Source organism: Cynocephalus volans, chromosome 1 (genome assembly GCF_027409185.1).
Source record: "Cynocephalus volans isolate mCynVol1 chromosome 1, mCynVol1.pri, whole genome shotgun sequence".
Lineage (NCBI taxonomy): Eukaryota > Metazoa > Chordata > Mammalia > Dermoptera > Cynocephalidae > Cynocephalus > Cynocephalus volans.
In genome coordinates, this window is record NC_084460.1 from 16,031,898 (window position 1) to 16,048,472 (window position 16,575).

A 16,575-nucleotide genomic window follows, 5' to 3' on the forward strand; every position below is an offset into this window, starting at 1 on the left:
AATCTACGTGCTTAACCACTCTACTGGACCCTATTGCCTATCTCTTATAAAAACAAAAGTTTGATTTCTGCATTAGAGTTCATGATACGTATTTACCATCAACCCTCTAAATATTACTTAACTGTTGGATATTGTGTCCATTTGAAAATGTTTGCTCTTCTAAATAATGCAGCATTGAACATATTTGCACAGAAATCTTTACAAAAATGTTCAATTAATTCCTTAAGATAAATTCTTTTAAGTAGAACTGCTAAGGCAGGTATAGGAAATATTTAAGTATATTATGTTCTCAAAATATTTTTTTAAAATTTACCCATTTATGAAAATGGGACACACCCAATGTATAAGCAAGAAGCAGACTATAGCAAGTCTTTTTTAACATCCATAATTTTTTTTCAAAGTGAGGCATGCACCTTTAATTCTGATGTATACAAATTTATATCATTTTATAAAATTACAAATACAATTATACTAAATATTATATTTCAGGATTAAATGTAAATATTGAAGAGTATGATATATATCAGTAGAACCATCACTATTAACAAATAATTTTTAAAAATCTCTAAAATAAGCTTGTAAAATTAGTATGTTAGGTCTAAACTAATATAAAGGGATGGCAATTTAATCTTATTTTTTAAATTGTTTTATAATTTTTTTTCCCAAAGCAGTTGAAGTGAATCTTTTATTTCTTTATTTTTTAACAATAAAAAAAATATTTTTTCAACATTGCTACCTCAAAATTTGATCAAAAAATAAACTTCCCAAAATAAATACATCATTTTAAATTGACTACTACTAAACATACAAGGAATATAAACTCATAAGGAAAATTTTTTAAAAAATTAGAGATACAGGTGGAAATCCAGAGATAATTTTAGAAGCCTATTGCTTCTAAATCTTTTTTATTTTTATTTTTTTGCAGTGCTTAGAGGAAAATTTATACTTCTAAAACCTGAATAAAAAATAAGAAAAATCTCAAATCAGTAACATTAAGAAAATAGAAAAAGAAGAGCAAACTAAACCAAAAGCAAATATAACTAGGAAATAACAAAGGTTACAACAGAAATATATGAAATAGGGAATTAAAAAAACAAGAGAGAAAATCAACAAAACCAAAATTTGATTCTTTAAAAATATCAACAAAATTTGTAAACCTTATATAGACTGAACAAGAAAAAAGAGAAAAGACCAAGATGTCTAAAATCAGAGATAAATTAGGGGCATTATTACATTGTCACATGGCTTTTTGTGGTGGTAAGATTCAGTTTATTTTTCTTTCTTGTTTGCATTTTTGTTCTACCAGTGGGTTTTGTTTTTTCTTGTGTATTAGTGGTAGTGTTTATCATTTTTCAGATTCCAGATGTAGGACTTCCTTAGGGTTTTCTTGTAGGGCTGCTCATGTGGTGGTGAACTCTTACAGCTTTTGTTTGCCTGGAAAATATACTATTTCCCCTCAATTCTGAAGGATAGCCTTGTTGGGTATAGTATTCTTGGCTGGCAGTTTTATTCTTTCAGTATTTTGAATATATCATTCTATTTTCTTCTGGCCTGTAGAGTTCCTGCTCAGAAATCTGCTGTTAATCTCACAAGGCTGCTCCCTTATAGGTGACATGATGCTTTCCTCTTGCTTCTTTTAAGATTCTCTTTGAGCTTTGCCAGTTTGACTATAATGTGTCTTTGAAAGGATCTCTTCAGGTTGAATTTGTTTGGGGATCTTTGAGCCTCCTAGATCTGAAGTCTGTGTCTCCCTATACCTGGGAAGTTTTCCATTATTATTTCATTGAATAGGTTTTCCATGAATTTTCCTTCTTCTTCCCCTTCTGGAACACTCATGATTCCAATGATTGTGTGCTTAAAGTTGTCTGCTAGCTCTCTTAGATTTTCTTCATTTTTTTAAAAATTCTTTTTTCTTTTTTTCTTTTTATTTATTTATTTATTTTGTCTACCTGGGTTATTTCAAAAGGACTATCTATAAGATCAGAAATTCTTTCTTCTGCTTGTTCTAGCCTGCTGCTTAAGCTATCAATTATGTTATTTAATTGAATGAATCTTTCACTTCCATGAGTTCTGCTACATTCTTTTTTCAGGTATTTATTTCCTTGTAACTTTCTTTTTTTATATCTTAGATTTTTTTATCATTTCATTATGTTGTCTAACTGAGTCTTCTCCTATCTCAGTAAGTTTCCTTAAGATTGTTTCTCAGAATTCCTTTTCAGCCATCTCAAGGGTTTCCTGCTCTATGGGGTCTAGTATTTGAGAATTACTGTATTCTTTTGGTGATGTCATATTTTCCTGGGTTTTTGTATTTCTAGTATCTCTATGCTGATGTTTAGCCATCTGGTAGAGCAGTTGCTTCTTCAGTGACTCTGGAGTGGGCTTTGAGGAGAGAGATGTCCTCTTCTTTTTTTTTTTTCTAATCTCCACTGGTGATACTTGTTGTGTCAGTGCAGGTAAGTGTCCATCGGTATGCCTGCACAGTGGCTGTGGCTGCTGCTATGTCAGCAAGCAGCTTTTTGGCAGCTGGGGCTATGGTGGTAGCTGTGATGGGCCACCCACATGGAAATGATGTTTTTGGTGCACTCTCTCATCTGCTTTCAGATGGAGTGTACTGCCCTTGGCTCCTTACCTCGGACCCAGGCATGCTCTCTCGTCTGCTTTTAGGTGCAGGGGTCTGTGGCCCTCAGCTCCTTGCCTTGGCCCTGAGGCCTGCTCATTAGCCTGCTTCTGGGTGGAGTGGGCTGCAGCCATTTGTTCCTTCAAGACCATAATTTTTTGTAATTGTACTTTTTATTTTGAGAAAACTGTAGATTCATATACAGTGGTTAGAAAGAATACAGATAAATCCCATGTACATTTTACCCAGCATATCCCAGTAGTAAAATCTTACAACACTTTAGTATGATATCACAATCACAATATTGGCAATGATACAGTGAAGATACAGAATATTACCATCATCGCAAGGATTCCTCATGTTGCTTTTCTGTCACCACACCCACTTTCCTCCTGTTCCCACCCCTTCCTTAATTCCAGACCACCACTAATCTATTCCCCATTTCTATGATTTTATCATTTCAAGAATGTTATATGAATGGAACCATACATTACGTAATCTTTTGGGCTTCCTTTTCTCAGTGAGCTTAATTCTTTAGAGATTCATCCAGTGTGCTGCATGTATCATAGTTTGTTCCTTTGTATTGCTGAGTAATACTCCATGGTAACAAGGTACCACAGTTTATTTAACCATTCATTTGCTGGAACATCTGAGTTGTTTCCTGTTGCTTTGCCTCCCACAGATTTGTCACCCCTTTTCCCCCTGGGTGACGGAGCCAACAAAGATTACTCAAAACCCATTTCTTTTGAGCAGTGAGAAGCCCCAGAAAGGGGTCAATATCCCAGAGCTTCCTCAAGCGTGAGGCATTTCTTCCATTTTGGGAAATTAACCGCGAAGTGGGGTTCTCTTCCTGTATTTATTCTCCAGACCAAGAAGTTACAGGAAGAGACATAGGTGGAGTTTTGCTAAGTACAGTTTAACAAGTTTTACAATAAAAGCTGGTAACATTCAATAAAAACAAGTCAGATGACATTCTATTAGGCAATTAAGTGATCCACTAACAAAGGCTTGATTTAGCCGACATTCCTTTTCCCTCTAGCAGCTTTTTAGTAACTTTACATATCAGTTAGTAACTTGTCTGTCTTAGAACCAGCAGCCTTGCTGTGTTATGATTCTTATCTTGCAACAGACTCAATGCCCTGGGGGAAATTTCCTGTCCTTTGCAAGGTCAATATTTGAAACTGCAAGGCTTTGGAAAACCAGGCCCTGTGAGGTACATTTGCTTTATGAATCCTCTACATTTCCAGTTTTGGGATTTTATATGAAAAAATTGCCATAAACATTTGTATTCATGTTTTTGTGTGAACATAATTCTCATTTCTTTGAGATAAATGTCGAAGAGTACAATTTCTGGGTCACATGGTAGTTACATGTTTATTTTTATGAGAAAATGCCAAACTGTTTTACAGGGTGTCTGTACCATTTCACATTCTCAGCAACAATGCATGAGTGATCCACTTTCTCTTCACCTTTGCTAACATTTGGTGTTGTCACTATTTGTTTTATTTTAGCCATTCTGGTAGGAGTATAGTACTCTCTCATTGTGGTTTTGATAAATTGTGTTATTTTAATCTTTGCTAATTTAACTTAATAAAGTGACTTCTTTTAATTTGGAGGGGTTTTTTTTTTTTTTTTTTTTTTTTTTCTTCATCTCATTTTTTTGACCATTTGTTTTTTGGGGTTTTTTAAATAAGTTAAACTTCATGTGCTTTTCTTTCTTTATTATTATTATTATTTTTTTTTGTCTTAGTTTGTTCAGTCTGCTATAACAAAATACCATGCTGGGTGGCTTATAAACAATAGCAATTTGTTTTGTTTCAATTTATTTCTCACAGTTCTGGAGGCCAGAACTCCAAAATCAGGGTACCAGCATAGTCAGATTCTGCTGAAGGCCTCCTGCCAGGTCGCAGACCGACAACTTCTTGTTGTATCCTTACGCAGAGAGAAGAGAGCTAGCTACCTCTCTGGCCTCTTCTTCTAAGGGCACTAATCCCATTCATGAGGGGTCCACCCTCACGACCTAATCACTTTGCAAAGACCCCCACCTCCTAATACCATCGCACTGGGGGTTAGAACTTGAACATATGAATTTGGGGGACGGGCACACAAACACATTTCACATGTTTTTATGTACTAATAATATTAGTCTTCTATTTCTTAATTCCTTTCTTTTCCTGAATATAGCGGAAGTACTTGAGCAGGTAAATGTTTTCATTGTCTGATAAAACTTTGTTCTTCAGCCTTGAATAGCTGTTACATTCTAATAAATGTTTTCTATGTCTGCTTCAATTCTTGGTCAGCTCAGTGGGTTGAATAGAACTGAACTGAAGGCCTTTTAAATTCTGAAAAGAATCTTCCCCTGCATGGTATGCATAAATTCACTCTATTTCTATTAATGTTATGCTTGATGGATTATTCACCTACAGTGGCACATTATTTGCTACCAATAGATTATTAATTCTTTCTGAAGTCAGGTATCTTTTTTTCCATAGTTAGTATTTTATAATCCTCAGCCCATCTCAAATTCCACCTTATATTATAATACAAGTACCATACCTGGAAATGTAGCCATTTAAGTCCACAATATTTAAATGCATTTCTGAAGGGAATAGGGATTATACATATAGTTGAAGGGCTGATTGAACTTGAGAATTGTGTGTTCCTTCTGGCTCAGTCAGGGTTTTGCTCAGCGACCTCAGGAAAATTGCTCAACCCCTTGCCTTTTCCATTTCTTCTTGTGTGAGCAGAGATCAAACCATTTTCCGCTCCCTTGGTCTGATCTAAGAAACTTCACTGGTGACATAAAGGCAGTGGAAAGGTTAAGACAAAAGATAGCTTTCAGTCGGGAACAGATTCACTTTAATTATCTACCCAGGGAATATTTGCGTTTTCAGTAACTCCTAATATTGATTATCAGACAGGCGGGGGGTGCGCATTGATGTCTGCAGCAGAATGCACAGGGTTAATGTTTCAGAACGCTCACTCAAGAACCGAGGAAAGCATTAACAGCCAGTCACAATAACTCAAGGCACCACAAAGTTCAGCCTCAGAAAATCTTAACAAAGCCAAGGGATTATTCTGAGGGGTTGCTATACACTGGCACAATCAGTCTGCTGTGTAGATGAAGACAGATGAAAGACTCTCGGCAGAGTAAAAGGTGAAACCATACGAGGTGGGGGATGCGGAACGTGGGATGAATCTACTGTTGGAGTCTGAGAAAGGCAAACCTTGTCAGTCCAGATCCTAATTCCCACAGGAAGCAGCAAACACTGTTGGATCTTTGAGCAGAGTGAGATTCAGTGAAACATCTATCTCTTTCTGAAACACATTTCAGCAGGATATGCCTGAGGAAGGCAAGCCCTTCCTGCTCATCTGGAGGATGCGAAGTAAGGGCAGAACTCTCCCACCCCCAAATTCCTGACATTTTGAGGTTCATCTAGGCCAGAGGGCAGCAAACTAAGGGCTCCAAGCCAAAAGTAGTCTGCCACATGTTTTTGTATGGCCTGTGAACTAAGGATGGTTTTTATATATTTAAATGACTGAAAAAAATCAAAAGATAAACAGTATTTTGTAACGCATGAAAGCTATACGAAATTCATATCTCTATGTACATAAATAATGTTTTATTGGAATACAGCCATGCTTATTCATTTACATATTGTCTGTAGCTGCTTTTGTGCAACACCAAGTTGAGTAATTGTGACAGAGACTGCATGGCCTGAAAGCCTAAAATATTACTACCTGGCCCTTTACAGAAAAAAACGGCTGACCATCACCCTACCTAATTATTTTATAGGTCCAATAAACCATCTCTTTCTTTGTGCATCCAGCAGACACAGTTCCCTCAAAAGTCAGCCTGTGACTGTGACAGTCAGCAACAATTGTCCAAACTATTCTTACTTTTGAACTCGAATCTCCAACCCACAGGGACTAATTATTTAAGCTCTATTAAAATGATCTAGAATAAATCAGCCCGATTCTTTGTGTGAAGGCAAAAGTAAATGAGAAGAGGAAAATCCTTTGTTAATACTGCACACGAGGCACTGTCTGCTGCTCAGCGTCTCTGACCTGACGCTCAACATCTCCAAGCCTGCAGAGCAATCTAGTCCGCAGCTCACTCCTGACTTTCCACCCAGAATTCCCAGTAAATCTTCTTAAATGGGACCACAGAGGTTCATTACAGAGATTTCGGGTGTTCTGGAGCTGGGAACCACAGAGATTCACCAAGTCCCGCCAAGCACACTCGTGGCCATGGCGGCTCACAGGGGCCAGAGCTCTGGTCCTGTAGGAATTATGTGCAGTTCCCGTTTCACAATCCCGAGTGTGCTAATCAGAAGGCGGGACTGGCAGGCTCTTTGGCACCTCAATTCACTCTTCGGCATATCCTGAGTCTCTGAATTCCTGCAAGTTAATTTTCTATCCCAGTACTTTGACTCCTCAGCCTATAAGCCTGTCTAAAGAAAGCAAGGAGAAATATTCTAAGTTATAAGGGAATCTCAGGTATCACCTTGTCCCGTGTTGTTCAAAGAGAGATCTGTGGACCAGCCACATTAGCATTGCCCAGAAGCTTGTTAGAAAGCAGAATCTCAGGCCTTACCCAGACCTTCTGAATTAGAATCTGCCTTTTTACAAGATCTCTGGGTGATTCCTATGCATGTTAATGTTGGAAAGTACAGAGCTAATCTGTTGCCATTCTTTAAGTTGGGGGCCTGACATTTAAATGTGTTGCCTCAAATCTGCAACCTGGTTCTGATCTCACTCTTCCCAGCAGCATCTGTGAGCACCCAAGAGGAGTCACGGACACACCTCGAGCCAGAGGTCACCCAGATGGCTGCCTCTTCCTGATTCTCTCTGTTTATTCAAAACCCACACTCCTGCAGATTAGACCCTATTCCATAACCAACCAGCTTTGCAAACTTATTCTCTTCATGTCTAATGTTAGTGAGCCACTCAGCTAAAATACATACACATACACTCTTAAATAAATATCTTCAGTGGGTGAATGGATAAACAAACTTTGGTATATTCATACCATAGAACACCACTCAGCAATAAAAAGAAACACTATAAATACACACAACAACTTGGATAAACCTCAAAAAACATAAGCTAAATGAACACAACCAATATCAAAAGGATATATACTGCATGATTCCATTTTTATAACATTCCTGAAATAACATAATCAGAATAATGAAGAATGGGTTAGTGGTTGACAGGGGTTAAGCATGGGGGGAGATGGTAGGTACATGAGAGAGTTCTGCTTTATTTTGATGATGATGGTGATTACACAGAGCTACACTTGTGGTAAAGTTGCATAGAGCTACACACACACACAAACATGACTGCATGTACAACTGGTGGAACATGAATAAGCTTTGTGGATTATACCAATATTGAGTTTCTAATTTTGATATTGTACTATATTTATGCAAGATGCTCACATTGAGGGAAGCTGGGTAAATTGTTTGTAGGAACTTCCTTTCACTTCTTTGCAACTTTTTGTTGTTTTTATTTCAAAGTCTAAAAATTTTTTTAAAAATTAAAAAATAAATGCATTATCATATAAATAAATGAATGAGCAAATTAATTAACAGAACATTATCCACAATAGGAGTAGAAGAAGTGGTTCAATGGAAAATGTGTTTTCTCTATCTTTTATTACTAAAGTGACCAAGATTCCATCAGTTACAATTCTGTTCTCTAATTTGGCTGGTTCTAACTAGAAGTTCTAGTCTTGCTGGCATTTGGGGAATGAAGGGACATTTTTAAGCTTCTAATGAATGTTCCTGAGATATAGGTATATAATAATACATCACAAATCTAGAAACATTTATTAGAGAAATTCTTTGTCTTTCTGTAAAGTCACAAAAATACATTATGTCTCATACATACTGTTGTTATCTAAGACATCTAGTTGGGGTGAAAGAATTAAAAACAGATTCATGGGGCTTTGAGATCAGTATCTCAATATATAGGCCCTGCTCCCACCTCCTGCATCCCAGGTCCTTCCCCTAATAGCCATCTTAAGGAAAATTAAAATGGACTATGCATTTTAACATAATAACCAATTTTGCCCTTGTACATATAATTGCTTGAATTTTAGCTTTAATTCATCCACTCTCTTGCTGTAATTATAAGAATAATGAGATGTCAGAATTCAGAGCTTCTCAAGTTTAAGAAGAGAGGGGCATCCAAAATGAAATCTTTTTTCTTGCCTTGAAATACCAATCGTTAAAGCAGCTACAACTAACATTTTCATGCTGCTTTGCAACTGATGAGACACTGGCACTTAGGAAGATCCATTTAGGGGTCAACTCAGATAATATAGAAAGCGGTGTTTAATAAACTAGAAACAAAGAATTGCATGGACTTTTTCCCACCAGTAAGCAAAGGCTTGTCTAGGTCCAATTGAGCCAGTTGATCCTGAAGAATATTAGGATCCCCCAAATCTCACTCTGACCTTTTTGGTCTGCTGACCCTAGTCCCCATCACTCTCCAGGAGCACATGCATTGGTTCTGAGTTTGGGAGCAGGAAACAAAGCTGAAAAAATGAACCAGGACTTGAACCTACCAAGCACTGGTAAAAGATAATGGCTTGAAGTTAGGTGAGTCAGGGTCCAACCTCCCGGAGAAAGCCTCCCACTAATTGGTTGTAAAACCTACCTGCAGTCCAACTTCTTGGTTCTTGGTGACTCCCAGTTCTCTTTTTCGCCTGAAGCACAGAAAAACATCAGTAAATGACTGTTTTTTGGACTAACCTTTAGTGTAACAGAAAGGCAATGGGTTCAAAATCCCATATACCTGGATTTGAATCCTTCTTGGCCAAGTATGGTATACTTCAAACTGCCAAAGTCTACAACATGTTCTTGTCTGCAAAATAGCATTTAGAAGAGCTGTTCTGGTGAATAAACTAAATAATCAAATAATGTACATAAAAGAATCAGTAGTGGGTCTGATACACCATAAGTGCTCATCAAGTATTAGTTTCTTACTAACTCCATGACCAAGAAGGCTGAGTATGTTCCATGTCCTTCAGCAGTGTACAGGCTGGGAAAATCTCCTCCTAGTCTCTAGCTTCTCCCTAAGACTTGCCCTTCTCTTTCCACCCTTAGAACACTTGTAAGGACACTTAGAAACATTTCTTTAGGATTTCACAATAAAGAACAAAGGCTTTACATTTCAAGAAACTTCTTCCTTCAGCCTTATAAAAATCCTTGAGAAAAGGATATTCAAATGGCGTGGTTAAATGATTGGGTTATATAAAAAAAAAAAAGAGAAAAATGCAAATTAACATCTGAATAAATACAATAAAACATTCTGACCCATTGAGAAATGTGTAATTTGCACTTAAAAGAGGTTTTAAATATCAATTTGTTTAACTTTTTCATTTACCAGAGTCACTGATTTTCCCAAAGCCTTAAAGTTAAGCTTTGGCAAAGCCAATACCGGGACCAATGATTCTACCTATAATATCTACGTTGATATTAAGGCTCACCTCATGGGAAATTACAGATGAAGAGAAATATAGTAGATGTTTATTCTTTGAGATACCCATCATCTATCTCCCCTTCTTCTGGAGATGCATATTCACTTTTCCTTTGGAGAACAACCTCTTCCCTGGTCTTAGTCCATGTGGTTTTGTTACCAGACAACAGTTTTAGGTTCTTGGTCAAACCATGAAGATGAATCTTTCAAAGAACCAAGAGGGGTTCACACTGCAGTGAGCATCTGTACAACAAAAGGAAAGGAAGAGGGACAGGCAGTTGAAATATTCCAACAATAGTGCTTTTTTGCAAAGTGATAGTACACACAGGAGAGTGTGCAGGCATCTTTGTGAAGGAGGAACGCACCATAGATTCTTAAGTGTATGTGCTGTTCTGGGATGGAGGTGTTCCTCTGTCTTAACTAAGGGGGGCAATATTCGGCCATGGGGGAGGATCTAGGGTAATTAAGGCCTAACAGGCTGATACAAGGTTGTATCTGCTTGCTGTCAGGTGTCCCTGAGTTCTGAAGTTTTTGGTCATGTGCAGTGGGATCATTTTTCTCTTAACTTTGCCCTTCTTTGTCTAGTCTGCACTTTTGTTCCTCCTAGAGTGCAGGTGCTGCAGTTTTTATGGCTTTAAGTTTTTGTTCAAAAACCGCAAAGTCCCGGGTGTAGCATGCTGATTGGTAAGGTGCTTAAGCTGTCATCAGCTCATTATGGGTTCAATAACTGCAAAACAAGGAGGTGGCTAGTGTCAATCCCATCTGAATATTTATGAGCAGCCTCCCTGAGGCATGTCCTGCCACAGTTTGGGTGAAATCAACCTTACTTCTGAGCTCCAGAGATGGCCTCATAACACAGGACGGTGCAATTATCATATTCTACTTCCTGACCAAGGTATTTGGTTCAAGGATGGGCATACGACCCCAAAGAGTCCAGTGATACAGACCCAAATTTGTGGAGATGAAACTCTCTTTCCTCCAGAGTGACTGAGTTAATAAGATATAAATTCTGATCTGCTGGAGTCCAATTCACTACTGTGCAAAATAGCCTGCCAGAGATTAAATCTGATATGAAGAAACATACGTCAGGGGATGGAAAGACACAGATTTCTGAAAATGCTGTTACAGTATCTGAGCCTTGCAGTACGTAAGGTCAGACCCACCTTGGAATTTTCAATTACAAGAGCAAATAAGTTCCCTGTTTTGTGCACACCAGGTGAATTGCATATTCTGGCACTTGCAACCATAAAGTTCTCAACAGTACCAAAGTTTAATAGGATAGAAATTTCTTCCCACACCCACAGTGGAAAGATTTATGGCAGCTAGAGGCAAGGAGAAGAGAGACAGCAGAGATAGCCTGACAGCTTGGGCAAGTAGCTCAAAGGCTAGTTGCTTTACTTTAAATGGCAAGTTGCAGGGGAGTTAACAGTAGATAAGCCATCACCTTTCTGATTTCCTCAAAGGACACTTGAAATGAAATTAAATTGATAGACTGAGTGCTTGTTGAAAGCAAACAGGGCTGAGTGTCCCCCTGGGCTCCAGAACACACATATTTATTGAAATCGATAGGTATGTGCTTTGTGAAAGCAGCTCTCACCCAAGGCAGCAGGGGATATCAAACAGGGTTGAGCCCAGAGCCAAACTAGAAATCAAATACAAAAGTTCAAAAGGACAAGTGGTGATGGTTACTATATTAGAAGAGCGAAGAAGCAAAGAAAACAAGGGTGGGGCACAATGCCAGGAATTCAAGAAGCAGGGTGTGGTGTGTAAATAAGGAATGATTCGGGGCATTACCTAGGACAGACATTGTTTTCTGCAGCTATCTTTTATGGACCATGCAGGATGTAGGCAAGCTGGCTGAACTTAAAGGGTCAGAGTGGGGGATACCTTGAAGAGTATAAATAGAGGGGACTAACACACAGTTATTTCCCTCAAGCACATTATGGTACTGTGCAGAAATCAGATGCATTCACTGGTAATAAAATAACAAGCAGAATATGGGAAGTGCCTTGCTAGAAAAACAAAGACCCCAGGAAAAATGGGAAAAGAGAAATTAGTTTTGATTCAGAGAATATTGCAAGGCTACATGGGGGAAAGAAGCATTTGAACTGGATTTTTATAGGATTTCAAGAAGCCTAGATGATGGAGAGAAATCATTCTGAATAGTGGGAAAGCAAGTTCAAAGGTCAGAAAGGGTGGGAATATGCAGAGCACTGCTGGGTGTGTTACTTGAATATACAGAGACAGCAACTCACGCCTGGCAGGCCAGTGGGCCAGGAAGAAGCCAGAGAGACCAACCTAGACAGGGTGGGGAGGGCTTGCCTGAGACAGAGAGTGACCTGCACGATGGATGTGGTGGGGAACAGAGGAGGGAAGAGAAGACGAAACATGTCAGTGAGGAGAACATATCAGGGAGGGTCATGATGTTCTTGACCGTAAGTGTTCCCAATAGAGGAACATTAATCCCTGGAGTCTTGCCATTTGGTTGGAGGCAAGGCAGAAGGAAAAGAGACAAAGATGGCTTTAGGACTTCTAACCAATGTAACTGGGAGATAGTAATACTCTTTTTAAAAAATATGCATACTAGGGTATTACAGAATGATTTAAAATATTTTTTATCCCTTTTTTTAAAAAAATGATTCATGTCAAAGATATGTATTTCTGCCTATTTTGGAAATCATTATTCATAACTTCACAATGTTTCCCATATTGTTTTGACACATGTGGTCTTAGGTTGGGTTCCCTAGAAGCAGTGCCTAAGACAAGAATGAAGGTCTTGAGACACTCAACTTACTGAGCATGCAATAGAAAGGTCTCTAAGGGAGGAAAGAAAGCAGATGGTTCAAGGGAACTAGCTAAGTGAAACTGTGGGATCCTCTGGAGTCTAGCCTCAGCCTGATGATATGCAGATCTGTGAGGCATGAATTGCACAACAGAGTTGGTCCCAATTTGAGGCAAGGGGATCAGCCTTCTCTACCCTGGGATTTAGGTTGCCCTGGGGCCAAGTGGAAGATGAGCCTAGCCTCCTGGACATGGAGGCTCCCATTGGCTTGGGGCAATTCTCTAGAGAAGAGAGAGGCTGGAAACTCTCAGTTGTCAACTTTCACAGCAGCTGGGTGTACTGTCCTGGTATCGGATATCTGGGTAAGGCAACAACTGTGCCTGCTACTTATGAGTTTGGATGTTAACATTAGATAACTATAAACCAGGGTATTTCAAATAAAGGATATTTTAGTAACTCATCATTACTTTAATTGTCTCTTGCTCTCTTCCCTGAGGATGAGCTGGAAGAGATTATGCTCTAATTCATGTCTCTAATGGGAACATCTTGGACCAAGATCTTAGAGAGAGCAAGAAAGTGCAAGTTCTCTATAACATCTCCCATTTCTAACCCAAGCTTCTCTTTTCCCCGAGGTCAGTATATGTTCTTGTTTGAATTTGTGAGTCATAATCTTTGTTGCCTGGTAACATTTTACCTTAACCATCCACTGATCTCACCTGCAGGAAGCACCTGAGCCCAGAAACAGAGTGAGCCCTCAATAGGAATATGGCCAGCCTTTGATGCTGAAATTCTAAATCAACTAAGGCCATTTCTAAAGGGGGAAGGACTTTTAGATAAGCTCTGTGTAGCTGATGAGCAAGTTTCAGTGGAGGTCAGGGTATTGGCTTAGTTTCTTACAATAAAGAATTAATGAAGAAAGTAGTTCTGGAGTTGATCATTTCATAAGCTTGTGAGTTTCTGTCACTTGACCATAGAAAATAGTCAGTCCAGAGTTGTTTGGTATGCCAGGAAGTTAAAAAAAAAAAAAAAAGAACTTAAAAAAAAAAAACTACACAGGGTCATGCCAGAAGGACATAGGAGCTAGTTTGAAGAAGCTCCTACTGGAAGAATAGAGGACAATTTGAGCACCAAAATATTTAAAGATGATAATACATAAGCCTGTACCAAAAACAGTTAGACAAATCAATAAATAAACAGGGGAGATGGAGGACTTTTGCTTGCACAGTATGCCTATTACCAAACTGGCAGATGCAGCTGATGAGTTGGAGTTGAAAAATCATTATTTTGCAACCATCATAGCAGAAATTGGATCAGACAAGAATCATCAAAGGATGTTAAATTCATGGAGAAATTTTGATGAGGAGGAAGATAGTTGCATGATCTTGACTATCTTTGACAGACTATTTTATTAGTTGCAAAGGAAACAAACTAACTATACTATAAAGAAACTGGACAACCCCTTCATGAACTTGGACAGCACTTTGAGCGATCAAAATCGGCACCACTAAGGAAGGCTGATGGACATTGTATGCCTCCAAATGTGTTTGTTTGTTTGTTTGTTTGTTTGTTTGTTTGTTTGTTTGTTTGTTTTATGACCAGTAAGGGGATTGCAACCCTTGGCTCCGTGTCATCCGCACCACGCTCAGCCAGTTAGCACCTGGTCATCCCTCAGTGCTAATAGCACCGCACTCTCCTGAGTGAGCCACGGGGCCAGCCCCAAATGTGGTATCTTGACAAGGGTACTATATCCTACGGCAGCTACTTCTTTATGACCAATTTGACTTTGAGGCTTCCACATTCTAGATGTCTCACCACCCAATCTCTCCTTCTATTAAATTTTACTGTGATAATGCTGTGTAATGACTCCCTCCACCCCTAGCCAAATCTCAGTGGCTTTCAACAAATGATTGTTTTTCTTACTCTTTTCTAAATGCAATATTCCGGATGAGCATGTACAACCTCAATTTAGTCATGAGGAACTCTCAGAAATCCCAGATGAGGAACATTCAATTAAAAAGAGGGAGTTATATTATTCAATAATGTTCATGTCATAACTGAACAGAAAGGCTGAGGAACAGTTCCAGATTAAAGAAAACTAAAGAGACATGGCAATTAAATGAAATGTGTGATCCTAGACTAGATTAAGTACTGGAAAGAAAATAGTCCTATAAATGTCCTCAAATTCACAAGTGACTGGAGTTATGTAGAAGAATACCTTTATCCTAATGAAATGCACATTTAAGAATCTAGTGGTAAAAAAGCCATGATGTATGCAGCCTACTCCCTGATGATTTACAAAAATTATGTTTATGTATATGTATATGTATATGTATATTGAGAGAGAGAAAAGGCAGATGAACAAATAAATCAAAATATTAACAATAGGCAAATCTGCATGTTCATTGTGCTATTCCTGTACTGTTTCTGTATATTTCCATGTAAAAAAGTTAATTATGCCCAGGACAGAAAAGCCCAGCACCAGATGACTTCACTGGTAAATTCTACCAAGCATTTAAATAAGAATTAATGCCAATTCTTCTAAACTCTTCTAATATTGAAGAGGAGAATACATTTTCAAATTTATTTTACAAGGCCAGCATTACCCTTATACCAAAATCAGACAAGAAGCTTTTTTTTTCTCTGCCATCATGGTATATCCAGTGGCCTCCTTCATTGTGTCTTCTCACAAGGATTTCAGGATCAAGCAATTCCTGGCCAAGAAACAAAAGCAAAATCAGCCCATTTCCCAGTGGATTCAGATGAAAACTGGTAATAAAATCAGATATAACTCCAAGAGGAGACATTGGAGAAGAACCAAGCAGGGTCTATAAAGAATTGTATGAGAGATGGCACACATGTTTACCAATAGACCAATGTCACTATCATCTTACTGTATCAAGCTGAAAATCTGGACATTTGGACATGTTTTATTGGGGAAATTCTTTGTTTCTATGCTCTGCACAAGTAGATTGATTCTGTAATAAATATGTTAAAGCTTTTATCTGCAATGCTGTTGTGTTCTGGTTTGTGATGTACTGAATTCCCTGTTCCCTTGCCAGACCAGCAGAACTTCCTCCAATGATAGAAATGTTTTCTGACTATCAAGTTCTTGAGATGTTCTTAGAGTAAAGGACTGATTTTTAAAATTTAATTATATTTAAATAGCTCTGTGTGGCTAGTGGCTATCAAAAAAAAAAAAAAAAAACAGAAAAAAACATGATAAGAAAACTGCAGGTCATATCCCAGTTGAATATAGATGCAAAAATCCTCAACATGATACTAGCAAATCAAATCCCACAGTACATTAAAAAGATTATACACTATGGCTAAGTGAGATTTATCCCTGAGATGCAAGAATGTTTTGACATATGAAAATCAATTAATGTGATACACCATATTAACAGAATAAAAGATAACAAACACATGATTATCTCAATGGATGCAGAAAAAGCATTTGACAAAATTTAAAACCATTTCATGATTTAAAAACTCTCAGCAAACTAGGAATAGAAGAAAAGTGCCTAAACATAATGAAGGCCATATATTAAAAAGCCACAGTAACATCATAGACAATGGTGAAAATTTAAAGCTTTTCCTGGAAGATCAGGAAGAAGGCAAGAATGCTCACTCTTACAATGTCTATTCATCATAGTGCGAAAAGTCTCAACCAGAGCAATTAGACAAGAAA

At 38.0% G+C, this 16,575-nt stretch overlaps 1 protein-coding gene across 1 annotated transcript; it reads left to right on the forward strand.

Annotated features, from left to right (window-relative positions):
* The first annotated feature begins 15,535 nt into the window (after positions 1-15,535).
* On the forward strand, positions 15,536-15,718 carry LOC134368280 (large ribosomal subunit protein eL39-like). The gene has a single exon (XM_063085054.1). It carries the CDS (start codon positions 15,536-15,538, stop codon positions 15,716-15,718), a length of 183 nt encoding a protein of 60 aa, XP_062941124.1.
* The last annotated feature ends 857 nt before the right edge of the window (positions 15,719-16,575 follow it).